Source organism: Natrix helvetica (genome assembly GCF_964273705.1).
Source record: "Natrix helvetica genome assembly, chromosome: 6".
NCBI classification, from domain to species: Eukaryota; Metazoa; Chordata; class Lepidosauria; order Squamata; family Natricidae; genus Natrix; species Natrix helvetica.
Genome location: NC_138553.1, coordinates 3,538,162 through 3,553,782, shown reverse-complemented (window position 1 = coordinate 3,553,782; position 15,621 = coordinate 3,538,162). Strand labels below are relative to the sequence as shown.

At 46.3% G+C, this 15,621-nt stretch overlaps 1 protein-coding gene across 1 annotated transcript in view; it reads left to right on the top strand.

The window, feature by feature from the left end:
* The window catches only part of EXOC4 (exocyst complex component 4), a 295,460-nt gene that overhangs the window by 21,849 nt on the left and 257,990 nt on the right, over positions 1 to 15,621 (top strand). Inside the window, exons 2-3 of the mRNA XM_081957613.1 lie at positions 9,546 to 9,735; positions 14,704 to 14,898. Of these exons, the coding sequence (XP_081813739.1) occupies positions 9,546 to 9,735; positions 14,704 to 14,898 (385 nt within the window). The remainder of the gene's footprint in view (positions 1 to 9,545; positions 9,736 to 14,703; positions 14,899 to 15,621) is intronic.

Genomic DNA, 15,621 nt, shown 5'->3' with positions numbered 1-15,621 from the left:
TGTTAAATTAGTCACCCGGCCGTTAAGTGAATCTGGCCTCCCCCTTGACTTTGCTTGTCAGAAGGCCGCAAAAGGGGATCACGGGACACTGTGTCCGTCATAAATACGAAACAGTTGCTGAGCGTCTGAGGGCAGTTCAGGAATTTGAAAAATGTATTAATAAAATAAAGATGTTGGTGTACAAACTTGGGGATTGAGTTATAATTCTCAATCAATCAGAATAGAGCTGGAAGGGACCTTGGAGGTCTTCTAGTCCAACCCCCCTGCTCCAACCCCTTATACCAGGGGTGTCCAAACTTGGGAATTTTAAGACTTGTGGACTTCAACTCCCAGGACTGCCTGTAGTTGTGACTTGTGAGCAATAGCTTATGGCAGGGGTGTCCAAACTTGGGAACTTTAAGACTTGTGGACTTCAACTCCCAGAATTCCCCAGCCAGCCATGCTGGGAGTTGAAGTCCACAAGTCTTAAAGTTCCCAAGTTTGGACACCCCTGCCTTATACCATTCCAGACAGGTGGCTGTCCAGTCTCTTCTTAAAAATTTCCAGTGATGGAGCACCTGTTCTGACCTAGGCTTCCTGAGACAGTAAAAGTCACATGCATAGTTCCAAAAACCCACTTTTTATTTAAATGGCTGTGAATTATGTTCATTCCTGTAATGCTACACAACCAGACTGTGAAGAGTCCGACAGAATTCTTTCAGGGTAAGGCTGATAAGCACCCACCTTTCTCTCCCTTGAAACGCTGCCAGAGACCTAATTGGCAATTAGCTTTGCAAGGCCCCACGGAGCACAGAGTCAAAACGGAGCTTCAGAGTTTAAAGCGACCAGCATGAACAAAGTTGCTTCCTGCAAAGGCTCACATGCTCTTGCTCCTCCTTTATGTCTTATGGGAGGGGCCAATCATCTCCAAGCCTTACTCCCGAGTCGTCCCTTTTGCCTTAACTGTTCTTGCCTTCTGGCAGCTCTCTGCATGCACGCGCTGGGAACAGGCTCCCCTTGTTCCTCTGCCTCGCTGATGTCAGGCTCTGGAGCAGTGGTGGGTTCCGGATCCCATTCCAACCGGTACGGTTGGAACGGGCCCGGCGGTGTCCACATGGATGCGCACAGCACACGCATGCGTCTTAGCGCCTTCGTGAGCCTCTGCGATGCTCCAGCTGCTCAGCAGAGCGTCGCACAGGCACTGTACGCACCATGCGCATGCGGGGAAGCACCAAAGACTTAAAAGACTGGTAAGGAACTCGGGCAGGCGGGTTGGCCCTCCGGAGCACCGTACCAGAACGGTATCCAGTGCTCCATGCAGGCTCTGGCATGCCCATACCGGGGCGTACCTCCTGCAACCCACCACTGCTCTGGAGGCAGCGCAACCAGATGGCCCTGGCCCCCTCTCTGCCTCCGACACAGAGCCCTCATCCGAGCCTTTCTCCAGACTCCAGGACTGGCCCAGGTTCCTCCCCAACCTCCTCACTGTCTGAGCTCTGCAGGCCACCGGCAGACCATGACAGCCACCACAACTGTTCCACTGGTTAATTGTCCTCAATGTTAGGAAATTTCTCCTTAATTCCAGGTTGCTTCTCTCCTTGATTCATTTCCATCTGCTTTAGTGTGGAAACGGAATGGGTATCTTTGAGCCTGGTGGGCTCTCTCAGCCGTATTCATCTCAAAAAGTTCTTATTCTGAATAAAACAAGAGGATGGAGTATTATATATACCTCTTTTCAGTTGTGCAAAATAAAGATCAAATAGAAAGGTAATAGATCAGGAGGAGGAGGAGGAGGAGGAAGAGGGGGAGGAAGGTTGACCAAGAAGGTTCCATAAGATCTGAAGAAGTTCCGATTGCTACAGGGATGAGCTGAGCAGTTGCAACATTATTTTCTGCCAGACTCTGTTCTGCAAATGACTGGGAAAGCTACCTTACCATTTTCCCATCTCTCCACTTCTCAATTTCTCCTCCCAAAATAAGCTAAAACGCTCCTGAAATATTGATGGTTACTTTTTTTGTTCAATTCAGCTTTTAGGGATAAATGCTTGTATCTGGCCTGAGAAAGACAGAAAAAGACAGTACGGTGGTTGCTGCAGAACTGAGAGCGGTCCCTGCAATTATGTCCTGACTGTGCATTTAAATTATGGCTTAGCTTTCATCATATTTCCTGCCGATTACTTAAATAAACCAATGCAAGGGGCAGAAATACATAAGAGCGGATCTGTGAAATTAAAAATGGCCAGGCCACAAAATTGTTACATCTGAGACAAGGACCCAGAATTTCTCTAAACGAATTATTAGCAGTGGAACAGGAAAGCAGGACGGGTGGCTTTGTTGGACTCTGTATTAAGCATCAGGATAATTTTCATTACTCGTTATTATCACCTTGTGGTTTGTATCTTATCGTTTATCACTTTGTTGTTGGTACACTGGCCAATAAAGAATATTCTGAGATATTCTAGTTTCAATTTTATTTACATAGGTTTTTTAAAAACTCCCGAGTCTCAGTGACTTATTTTTGAGAGCTTTACATTACATCAGGGGTGTCAAACTCAAGGCCTGGGGGCCGGAACCGGCCTACGGGTTCCTGGAAACAGTGAATGACCAGCCCACGGTGCTTCTACAGCCCTCCTGAGCTCCGTTTTCACTGGCAGAGCATTGCAGGAGGCCGTGATAGTAAAAAACGGAGCTCGGGAGCCTGTTTTCGCTGGCAGAGCGCTTCCCGACAGGAGTGATGTCAAGCTGGCCATGCCCACTACAGCCCACCAAGGTCAAACGCAACCCGATGCAGCCCTCAATGAAATGGAGTTTGACACCCCTACATTAGATAGATTTAATAAAATAAAAGTTATAAAAGAAACCTGCATCCCGAAAAAAAGAACCCCACAAAATAAGATGAAACTTTAGACAGGGTCATCCCCTACTCTGTCCCAAGGCCAGAAAATAATAATAATAATCAGATTTTCAGTGACTGTCAGAATGTTTTCTGATAGGAACCATGCATTGTATCCCATCTTATCCTTAAGGTTTAGGGTGGATTTGGCTTACAGTTTTAGAATGTCTTTTTAAAAAGCTGATGAAGAATCTCTAGAAATAATTCACAAAACCCACGAAGACATACAGGTAGTCCTCGACTTGCAATCATTCACAGTTATAACAGCTCTGGAAAAATGGACTTATGACTGTTTTTCTCACGATCGTTGTAGCATCCCCAAGATCAAAATTTGGACGCTTGGCAACTGGCATGTACTTAGGACAGTTGCAACTTCCCGGGGTCCAATGATCCTCTCTTGCGACCATCTGACAAGCAAAGTCAGTGGGGAGGCCATGTTTGTTAGTAACCATGTGATGTACTTATCAACTGCAGGGATTCACTCAACAAATGTGGCAAGAAAAGTCGTAAAATGGAATAAAACTCACTCAACAAATTTCTCACCTCGCAACATAAATTTGGGATTCAATTGTGGTTGTAAGTCGAGGACTGCCTGTAGTTGTGACTTGTGAGCAATAGCTTATGGCAGGGGTGTCCAAACTTGGGAACTTTAAGACTTGTGGACTTCAACTCCCAGAATTCCCCAGCCAGCATGGCTGGCTGGGGAATTCTGGGAGTTGAAGTCCACAAGTCTTAAAGTTCCCAAGTTTGGACACCCCTGGCTTATGGTTTAATGCAATACATAAACCCTTCCGTTCGTACCGTTACTCAGTAAACCTTGTTTAAGTGAGCCATGGCTAACATCAGGTAGAAACTTCATTTTTGCCTTTTGCAGCAAGCTATGCAATAACGAAGGGACGTGGTAGTCAGTCGCTTGGCCGCTGAGCTTGTTGATCAGAAAGGTCAGCAGTTCAGCGGTTCAAATCCCGAGTGCTGCGTAACAGAGTGAGCTCCCTTGACTTGTCCCAGCTTCTATCAACGTAGCAGTTCAAAAGCAGGTAAAAATGCAACTAGAAAAATAGGAGCCACCTTTGGTGGGAAGGGAACAACTCCTTAGTTGTCCTCTTGGTTGCTTCTCTCCTTGATGAGTTTCCATCCATTGCTTCTTGTCCTGCCTTCAGCTGCTTTGGAGAACAGGTTGACTGCCTCAAATACTTGGAAGACTGCTATCATGTCACTCCTAGACCTTCTTTTTATTAAACTAGACATACCCAATTCCTAAGGGGACACGGTGGCTCAGTAGCTAAGCCGCTAAGCTTGTCAATCTAGAAAGGTCAGCAGTTCGGCGGTTCGAATCCCTAGCGCCGTGTAATGGAGTGAGCTCCCGTTCCTTGTCCCACCTTCTGCCAACCTAGCAGTTCGAAAGCACATAAAAATGCAAGTAGAAAAATAGGAGCCACCTTTGGTGGGAAGGGAACAGCGTTCTATGTGCCTTCGGTGTTGAGTCATGCCAGCCACATGACCACGGAGACGTCTTCGGACAGCGCTGGCTCTTTGGCTTTGAAACGGAGATGAGCACCGCCCCCTAGAGTCAGGAACGACTAGCACATATGTGCGAGGGGAACCTTTACCTTTATGAAATAACTGGCCTATTCAACTGAGTTTACTGTGTACTCTGGAAAAGCAACATTCGGAAAATAAATATTCATGATTATAGCCTCTCGATAGCAATTCCCATTCCGTCTGCATTTTAAGAGTAGAAGCTTGTCAGGAGTGGAGAATGATCAAATTGTTTGCTGACTGATTGCCTAACATTAGAGACAAATCCCACAATGCTTTGCTCTGCTACACCAGGCAACACAGTAAAGAGTCTGTGGATTTTTCCCAGCCAAATCCAAATTCAGCTTTATTTCTCTCCATTATAGTGAATTACACAAGTCAGTCGACCAGACGTTTTCGTGTTTTGCCTCAACTTATTAATCAAAGGGAAAACTTTGATATTCAGAAGAAGGCCACGGAAATGGATCCCTCCCTGTTAAGGAAGCCAACAGATACCGTATTTTTCGGAGTATAAGACGCACCCTTTTTTCCTCAAAAAAGAGGCTGAAAATCTGGGTGCGTCTTATACATCGAATACAGCACTTTTTGTCTCCTGAAGCCCCTCCCCCTTCACCAAAATGGCTGTGCATACCCTTATGGGGGCCTTCAGAGAGCTCCTGGGGGCTGGGGAGGGCAGAAATGAGCAAAAAATGGGCCATTTTTTGGCCCCCAGCCCCCAGCAGCACTCTAAGCCTCCATAAGGCTATGTGTGCAATTTTTTTGACAAATTTGGCAGGGGAAGGATACTGCAAAATCTCCAATTTCCTCCCCATCAGCTGGGACTCGGGAGGCAGAAAATAGATGGGGGCGGGGCCAGCCAGAGGTGGTATTTGCCGGTTCTCTGAACTACTCAAAATTTCTGCTACCGTTTCTCCAGAACCAGTAGCGGCCTGTTTTCAGCCTCCCTGGTCTGGCATCGAGGACCGCACAGGCTACTTCCTCCTCCTCCTCCTCGCTGCAAACCCGACTCCCTTATGATGATTTCATTACCTAGTTGGGTAATGAAATGTCTTCAAGGAAACAACCAAGTTCGGACAGCACTGAGGATCTCACAGTCGTATTCCTCCTCCCCTCTTCAAACCCACCATTCCATTCTAACACTGATGATGTTACCTGGTTGGGTAATGAAATGTCTTCCAAGAAAACAACCAAGCTCAAAAAGCACCCAGGACCCCCTCAATTAAGCCTCAGATTCTTAACCTGGTTGTTACAACTTGGTTAACAGCCAAGCTCAGAGAGCACCAAGGCCCCCACAGTTCAACTCAGAGCAAGTATTCTCTACTACCTGTGTCTTAAACTGCTTGCTTGCATGGATAGAGCATCAAAATCTAGATAATGTATTGTGCTTGGGCATTGACTTTAATTATATACCCATCAGTTTGAGAAGCTCAGCAGAGCTTTGATGACTGATAGTAACTTTTAAATTCAAACGTTAGAGCAAGGCTTTCTAAACCTGGCAACCTTAAGACCGGTGGGCTCCCACTCCCAGAATTCCTCAGCCAGCAATACTAGCTGAAGAATTCTGGGAGTTGAAATCCATAAGTCTTAAGGTTACCAATTTGGAGGCCCCTGCGTTAAAAGATATTCACAAATAGATATTTTTCTGAAAGATAATTTCTAATGTGTAATTATCACTATGGGATATTTGCACGGGCAAATAAATATTGGAATAGCCAATCGTCCATGCTGCATTTTTCTCTGCTTTTGCTCTCTCTTCGAAAAAGTTTTAATATGGGTAGAAACCTCTGCTTAAAAAAAAACCTATAGCGCTTTGCCCTTGATAAAGTGTAGTTTTGGTCAAACAATAGATATTAACTGCAGAGAAGTTTTACTGAGCATAAAAATGTGATTTCCAGCTTATTACTGTGTACACACAGGCAATCAAATATTAATGGATTATCTTGTCTTTTGTTTGCTGTATCCATTTGAATAGTTTCAGAGCAAAAGGTTTTCTTCTACATATTTTCCCCTCCCTTCCTTTGCAAATATTTTGTTGATTTTTTTTCATGAACATTTTAATGGAGTGCATGTTGAGATGCCCTTCGAGGATATTTCTGCGGTGTCAGCAAAAATAAGAATATTAAACATTTGTTGCCTTAATGTGAAGATTTGTTATATTCAGAACTGCTTAGTTTAGATGGATTTCAGGGAACTTTTCCTCTACCGAGACAACGAAATGGAATGGAACCGAACTGATCCAAATGTAATGGTAGACTGAGAGAAGAGAGAATGTAATAGAACGAAATGAAACAGAATAGAAAGAGAGAAGATGGAGGAGAAGGGGAGGGAATGGAACAGAACAACAGAACAGAATAGAGAGAAGACAGAATGGATTGGAATGATGGGGAAGGGAGAGAAGGGAATGGAATGGAATAGAGAAGATGGAAGGGAAGGGAACGGAGCAGAACAGAAGATAGAATTGAATGCAATGCAATGCAAGGGAAAGGATCAGAGCAGAACAGAACAGAATAGAGAGAAGGGAAGGGATCAGAACAGAATAGAAAGAAGAGGGAAGGGGTCAGAACAGAACAGAACAGAATAGAAGGAAGAGGGAAGGGAATGGAGCACAGCAGAATAGAGAGTAGACAGAATGGATTGGAAGGGAACAGGGCCAATCACCAGGAGATTGGGAGTTCTAGTCCCAATTTAGTCATGGAAACCAGCTTGGCCAATCTCCAGGAGACTGAGAGCTCTAGTCCCACTTTAGGCCTGATGACCTTGAGCCAGTCACACACACACACACACACACACACACACACACACTCAGCACACCTCACAAGTTTGCTGTTGTGGGGTAAATGGGAGGAGGGTGGAATATTAGATATATTCACCCATCTTGAATTAGCTATAAAAATAACGAAGGCGGAATTAGAAATAAACGATGTTGGACTGTAGCTATGTAAACTGCTGCACTTCTAGATCAGTGGTGATCTTCAATGCAGCCCATTTTTCTCCTTACTGGGTCGGCGTTTAGCCCACAGATTAGGGGGTCATTGTGATTGCCATTTTTAATGCTCTTCATCAGCCCACTGATTGATCGTGACCCACCAATTGTACAAAGCTGTCAGATGGAAACAAGTAGTGATTATACGGAGTGACGGATTTCACGCAACTGAGTTTTCCAGGTTGGCTTGTCTCGCTAGGCAGGTCCAGCCTTCCGTCATCCTTAATTCTTTATGTTTGTAAAACACAATTTTGGTGCAATGGAGAAAACACAAAGTAAACGATTTACCTAGTGCCTGTTCATACCCTTCCTGTTTTGTCAGCCTGTTGTAACTCCGCTGGGCCCTCTTCCATTCATCCCGCAGCGCAGGTGCTGCTCCTGCTGCTAAAAACACCCACACCTGCAAACAATTGCAAAACAAAACACACCTTGTAATTTGACTGTAATTGGTTGCCATTTCTATCTTTTCCATCTCTCCGGAATCCAAGTCTTAGCTAGACGGAGCTTCAGTTGTTTTAAGCAGTCTAGAAATGAAAGGCAAATTGTACTGGGCTTGCGAGTTACCTTAACCTTTGTGATTTTCCCTTCAGGTCCCTTGATGGATCGCTTAAACCTGTTAGAGCAGAACCTGGGAAGGAAATAGACAAAAACACTTTTCACTTCGAAACATGGATTATTACAGCGAATCAGGGGAGGTGATAGGCAGAGGCATCTTGCTACTCTCCCTGATTACTCCTAAGTGGTGTAATCCTTTCTCATAGTGTGCCAGGCAGGGAAAGCTGACAAGAAAGTTGCCTGAGCTAGAAAGAAGGAAAAATGCAGGGAGGAAACATCCTCGATTTCAGGGTTCCAAATAGCATCCAAAAGTAAATCAGAGTCCGAGGCAAAGTATTGCTCAAAGTCCCAATTTATTAAGAGATCCATGTTGACACGTCTGGGAAAACCCGAATCTGAAAGCTTCCCGGTTTTCCCCCACCGAGTTGAAAGTTCAAGATCTTGCCCCCCACACCCACAAGCCCATCCTATGGTCCAATCTCCCACTGCCATGATGGCAGCTTCCACCCATCCAGATCTGGTCAGGTGCAGAGGTGCAGAGAACAAAAGATGACCTTGGCTTTCTAGAAAGAATGTTGTTATGACTACATATCATCTAACTCCGTACAATCCCCCCTCCCATTTTCCCACAATAGAAAATGCACAGTAGAATGATAGAAAGTGCGGCAGGCCAAAGATCCAAAAGAAAAGATGGCTGCAGGCCCGACACCTGACTCAACAACCATTCCTTTAGCGAGTGTTCAGAGTTACAACAGCACCAAAAATGAGACTTGTGACTCGTTCCTCATACTTACAACTGTGGCCGCATCCCCACGCTCTCATGATAAAAATTTGGGTGCTTGGCAGCCAGCATGTACAGCCAGTCCTTGAATTTATAATCATTCATTTAGTGACTGTTCAAAGTTACAACATCCCTAAAAAAGCAACTTACAACCGCTTTTCACACTTATGGCTGTTGCGGCATCCCCATGGTCATGTGATTAAAATCCAGACAGTTGGCAATCCCAGGGCCAAGTGATTCCCCCTTTTGTGACCTCCCAACAAGCCGAGTCAATGGGGAAATGAGATTCACTTAATGACGGTGTTACTTACTTAACAGCTGCAGAGATTTGCTTAACAAACGGGGCAAAAACAATCGTAGAATGGGCCGAAATTCACTTACTTGTTTCACTTAGCAATAGAAAGTCTGGGCTCAATTGTGGTTGTAAGTTGAGGATTGCCTGTTTTTCTGCCGCATCCCTGGGTCATGGGATTGCCATGCATTGCCCCATGGCAAGTTGGCCGGGCTGTGAGGTAACACGGCCCGAGTGAATCGGCCGCTGCAAGTTGTCCTAGACCAGGGGTCTCACTCTCAAACTCGATTTCATTGAGGGGTACATCAGGGTTGTGTTTGACCTTGGGGTGGGGCAATGGGGCACGGCCGGCTCGACGTCACTTGTCTCAGGGGTGCCTGTGGGGCCCGAGTGCTCTACCAAAACAGGCTCCCAAGCTCTGTTTCGGCTGCGATGGCCTCCTGTAGACGAGATGGGAGGTGTAACAATTTAATAAATCAGTGAAATACATCCAACCTGTGCTCTTTTCTCTCTTCTTTTTCAGGACATTGTCCACCAGCGACAATGTCGAGGACCGAGAACACGAGAAGACCCGGCTGGAGGAGGCCTACGAAAAATGCGACCGTAATTTGGACGAGCTGATCGTTCAGCACTACACTGAACTGATGACTGCCATCTGCACCTACCAGAGTATCACGGAGCGCATCACCACTTCTCGCAACAAAATCAAGCAGGTGACATTCAAGGCGCGAGATTTTCCCAGCGCAAGATTGACTTTACGTAGAGTGCAAGCCCAGAGTTATTTCCGCCCGATGTGCGTTGCCGTGTCGTTTACTGAAAAAGCCCCCCCCTCCCCCCCGTGTGATGCAGGCTAGGAAAATATTTAATTTAACACAATACGAATGGAATTCTTCCTCCTCCTTTTTTTTTTCAAAGTTCAATATACAATATACCTGGGGTGAAATCCACGCTCTGTGTGTTGGGATGTAGATATGCGTAAGGCGGATATGGTAATGTCCTTTCCTGGGCTGGTGGGCAAATTAATTTCTTAAAAGCTAATTGAGGCTCTAGCTTACCTGGAATCTCTGCTCACAGATCAGATACGTTCCTTCCGGCTGCAGTTATAGCATTGAGGAAAAAAAAATACTCTGCACACGGTCAGAATAACATATTTTATTTTCCATTTTCCACGTTAGAATCATTTAGTACATTCTAACCCCTTCCTTCCTTCCTTCCTTCCTTCCTTCCTTCCTTCCTTCCTTCCTTCCTTCCTTCCTTCCTTCCTTCCTCCCTCCCTGCCTGCCTGCCTGCCTGCCTGCCTGCCTGCCTGCCTGCCTGCCTGCCTGCCTGCCCTGCCTCCCTCCCTCCCTCTTAGCAATAACCCTTAGACTTACATACGTCACGGTGCTTTTTCAGCCCTCTCTAAGCGGTTTACAGAGTCAGCCTATTGCCCCCAACAATCTGGGTCCTCATTTTACCCACCTCAGAAGGATGGAAGGCTGAGTCAACCTTGAGTCGGTCAGGATCGAATTGCTATCAGCCGGCAGAATTGGCCTGCAATACTGTAATCTCACCACGGCGCCACCATGGCCCCTTCCTTCCTTCCTTCCTTCCTTCCTTCCTTCCTTCCTTCCTTCCTAAACTTACATTCTGCATGTGGTTTACAGAATCAGCCTTTTGCCCCCAAGAATCTGGGTCCTCGTTTTACTGATCTGGGAAGGATGGAAGGCTGAGTGAACTTTGAGCCAGTGAATGGGAGGGTGTGGGAGGAAAGGAAAGCTGCTGGCATCCCTGCACAGAAGGGCCCTTTCTCTTGGGACCCTTCCTCCTAACCCTCGTGAACTTTTCAAATCCATTTAGTATCTCCAAAAGGGAGTTTTAGGGCAGCCTGGTCCCTTCCAAGGGGAACGGTTCATTCCAGGGTTGATGCACAAGTTTCAGCTCTGTGCGTGGAGGCAGAGGCCAGTTGCCCAAAATTCTGAAATAAGCTGTAGTCCAGGCTAACTCCATACAATGAAGCTCTGCCCAGGTCAGAAGCCCATGTAGAGGCTGAATGACCTGGAGGTGCTACCTTGAAATCTCCACTGGGGGTGAAGGACCTTTTGGGGTTTACTCTGCCGGATTAGATTCAGTCGTCATGTATTGAAGTGATTTCCCTTAACCTCTTGGGAAGTGACCGATACTCAGGGCTCTTCTCTTCTCTTCTCTTCTCTTCTCTTCTCTTCTCTTCTCTTCTCTTCTCTTCTCTTCTCCTCTGCTCTGCTCTGCTCTGCTCTGCTCTCCTCCCCTCCCCTCCATTTCTCTTCCTTCCATCTTTCTTCTCTCCTCTCCTCTCCCTTTCATTCTTCTTCCTTCCAACTCCTCTCCTCTCCTGCCCTTCCCCTCCCTCCATTCCCCTCCTCCTCTCCCCCTCCTTTCCTCCTCTCTAGTCCCTTCCCCTCCCTCTATTCCCCTCTCCCTCTCCTCTCCCTTCACCCTCTCCCTGTCTTCTTCCCTCCATTCTCCTAACTCCCCTCCTCTTTCTCCTTTTTCTCTTCCCCTTTGCTTCCACCTTTCCCGCAAACATTGGTCCCTTAAATAAACAGCCCTCCATGGCTGCACCCTCTCTTTTGCACTTTAGAAACTCTACTGAAGATTTTTTTCTATTGCAGTATTAAATTCAGGGTCCTTTGCCTGCGTCCTTGAGGCAAAAATTGGAAAGGGGAGGGAATGGGCTGGAAAGCGGCTCTGATGCTTGCTGGGTTTTTTTCTTCAACCTCTAGGTTATTTTTTTCCCCAGAATTATCCTTTGCTTGATCCACCAAAGGTCATTGAGGGTTATCAATCTTTTCTTGCATTATTAATCCTCCCATCAGCCTGCAGAAAGAGAGAGAGAGAGAGGCTCATACAGCATCTGTATGTGAGTGCGCTTGAATGCCAGAGTGAGCGACTCTATCGGTCAAGATTGAAAGGCCAGCCTCTGTGTCCACGGTATAATCCATCTCTACTTTTTTAAATTCTAGAATCAGGAAAAGAAAAAGGGAAATCACCAGTAAGCAGATGTAACAAAATATTGGCATACTTCAGATTGCAAATTAATATGGGGTGTGTGGCTTTTTCCTGCAGAGGAATCAGCATTTTTAGCCGAGGCTAATTGTTTTTGCTCTTGATTTATTAAGCCTTAATATCTAATTAAAACTCAAGTTACAAGGGGCAAGTTTCCAGATGGCAATTGGAAAAGAAAACTTTCTACCAATCTGGGCAGCTTAGGAGTGGGACCAGTTGACTTAAGCAGACTGGGATTTTTTTTGGTTTGTTTCTTTCCCTTGGTTGGATGTGTTCACATGCCTTTGTCAGAAATTTACTTCTGTGTAAAGTTCCTTAGTGAAGGAGTGGAACGTCTGCCAGTGTAAACTGTGGTAACGGAATGTGAGGCAACTGGTAGTTGGAACAGAGTTCTTTTCAGGTGGGGAGGGGGAGTAGAATTCCTTAGCATCAGAGCGTGTTAATTACTGTATAAGAAATACTAATGATATGATGGTCATTTCGAAAAATCCTTTGTTAAGCGGGCACCTAGAAGCCAAGAGGAACATACGTACCGAATTTCAAGTTTGTAGGCTTTACGGTTCTGGAGATTTTGTGTGACTGGGTGGTATTATATACATACACACACACACACACACACACACACACACACCACACACACACACACACACACACACACACAAACACACTCATTAAATTTATATGCCACCCATCTCACTACCCATAGCGCCTCGATGCAATAAATCCATAATAAAGTGCCTTTCCAATTTCTCTCCCTCTCAAAAGCTGTTGGGTATGTCTTATGGGATAGCATTACCTTTTTGAGCTCTGGAGCTATTGTGGTTGTGTAATAATTTCGGATCTTGTCACATGTAAGGACATTCTCTTGAGTTTTCGCTACCTTTCCGTGTTTTTGCAAGCACTCACAGCAGCAACACGGAAGTAGACACAAGATCGGTTGTTTTTCTTTTTAGGGAAGAAACCCCCCATATGTTTTTGAATATTAGACATCTCTGGATTTGTGTTTCAAGCTTTTTTTATGTTTCACTAGTGATAACAACCTCACCAGGGAGGTGTTGCCTGTCTGCAGCTCCGCTGTTTAAAAAGTAGGCGTGGGGGGGAAACGAGGCAATTTGTATTCGAGACAAAACAACAGTGAGAAAAGCCGTTGCCACCTTGTGCATTGCCTTGTTTTTAAATGACATGAGAGGTGTGCGATGCAGTCCAGCTAAAATTAACAGGATAGATTTGGAGTGACTTCGAGCGTGCGCTCACATTGGTACCGAACCGGTAGCAAAGGTAAGTGGATTTCACCCCTGCTCTCAACCCCAAACAATCAGTCACGTGGCCCAATCAAAGCAGCATCTCCCGGTCTGGTGACATCACTCCCCCTTCCTCTGTCCAGTGTGAGAACGTCCTTGGTTCTCAAGAGAAAGTATTTTGTTTTGACTACACAGCCCCAGCTATCGCTAATCCCCCCTCCCTATCTCTCAGCTCCATTGTTGCAGCACTGAAGCTCCAAGATGGCTTCGGACAGGCCAGCTTCAGGGCTGACACCTTGTTTCCTCTTGACTCTGGATGTCACTGTGTTGACTGCATAAGCCGCACTACTCAAGGCTCCTGGAATAGAGGTAGTATCGATATACAATCAGAATAGATCCCAAAACTCCCGAGGATTACCGTATTTTTCAGAGTATAAGACTTTTATATTTTTCCCTCAAAAAAAGAGGCTGAAAATCTGGGTGCGTCTTATATACTGAATACAGCATTTTTTGCCTCCTGAAACTCCTCCCCCTTCACCAAAATGGCCATGCAGAGCCTTTAGGAGGCTTCCAGAGTGCTCCTACGGGCTGGGGAGGGCAGAAATGAGTGAAAAATTGGCTGTTTTTTGCTCAATTTTACCCCCCGCCCCCAGGAGCCCTCTATAAGCTTCCTAAAGGATATCCATGCCTTTTTTGGGAGATTTGCAGAGTGCAAAAGATATTTTGTTTATTTTCCTCTTCAAAACCTTGCTGCGTCTAATACTCCAGTGTGTCTTATACTCCGAAAAATATGGTAAGTGGTTAAGTGAGTGTTGTCCCATTTAATGACCTTTCCTGTTGTTTTTAAGTGAATCACCGAGGATGTTAAGTTAGTAACGCAGTTGTTAAGTGAATCAGGCTTCCCCCATTGACCTTGCAAAAGGGGATTTTGATCACATGACCTAGCGGTCGGTCGTTTGGGGGGGGGAAATGGTCGTAAGTCGCTTTCAGTGCCGTTGTAACGGACATTAAACAAGGAGGTTGTAAGTTGAGGAGTACCTGCCCCTTGATTTGAGCGAGTCGCAGTGGTGGGTTGCAGACGGTACGCCCTGGTAAGCGCGTACTGGTGCCTGCCAGAAGCAGCAGCCACCGTACCGGAACGTTGCTTTGGAGGGCCCTCCCTTGTTCCTTACCTGTATTTGAAGGAAATGGCCCATCTGCGCATGCACACACAGCGTATGGCGCCTGTGCAATGCTCTGCCGAGCAGCTGGAGCGTCACAGGTGGTGGGTGCACATGAGTGCGCAGCACGTGTGCCCATGGTTCACGCCCAGCTCCCATTGCAGCGTACCGGTTGCAAGAGGAGCCGAAACCCACAACTGGCGAGTCGGCTCCTTCCCGGCCCTCAGACTCACCTCGTGGCTTCCCCTCCTTGCAGGTGAAGGAGAACCTGGTTTCCTGCAAAATGCTCCTGCACTGCAAGCGGGACGAGCTGCGCAAGCTGTGGATCGAAGGGATCGAGCACAAGCACGTCCTGAATCTGCTGGACGAGATCGAGACCATCAAGCAGGTGCCGCAGAAGCTCCAGCAGTACATGGGCAGCAAGCACTACCTGATCGCCACCGATATGCTGGTAAGAGGCGCCCGGGCCGCTCTTGAGACAGGCAGCTGTCGCCTTCCTGTCCGCTAGAGATCTCCTATCTGGAGCAGAGTAATTGCCTCTTGCCGTTGGCTCTCCCGACTGCTTTGTTCTCTCCCCCTGCCTCTTTGGGGCTCGTCTGTCACTCACTCCTCCTTTTTTTTTAAAAAAAGTCTTCAGTCTATTAACCTCTCTGGATGCTTTTGAAGCGCCAAAGACTTTGACCCGCTGTCTTTAACCTCCACTTGCTGTCCTCTCCTATCTTGTCGGTTGTTTCCCACATTTTGTGTCTGTTCCTTTTCTCTCCAACACCTCATTTCCTCACCCCCAGGAACCCTTCAGCTGTCTGGTCTGGGTTCTCAGCGTCTTTTTTTCTGTTTTGTTTTTAACAGCTCGGGCAGCGTCCTTTTTTTAAAATAGCTTTCTCTGTACAGTGTGTTATTTCTTTTTTAAGTTTCATTTTGGAACAGCCCTTACGACGGAGACATCGGCCTCGTCTTAGTACTGCTCTCTTGTAGCTTTCTACCTGTGTCTCGAAGTTCCGGGCCTTTAAATATTGGCTGTGTGTCTTTCTATATGAGAGATCCTTGGTGCTCTCTGATGGTTTCCTGGTAGACATTTCATGGCCCAACTAGTAACCTCATCAGTGTTAGAAGGGAGAGGGGTTTGCATAGAAGAAGAAGAAGTTGAGGAGGAGGAGGAAGAGGAGAAGGAGGT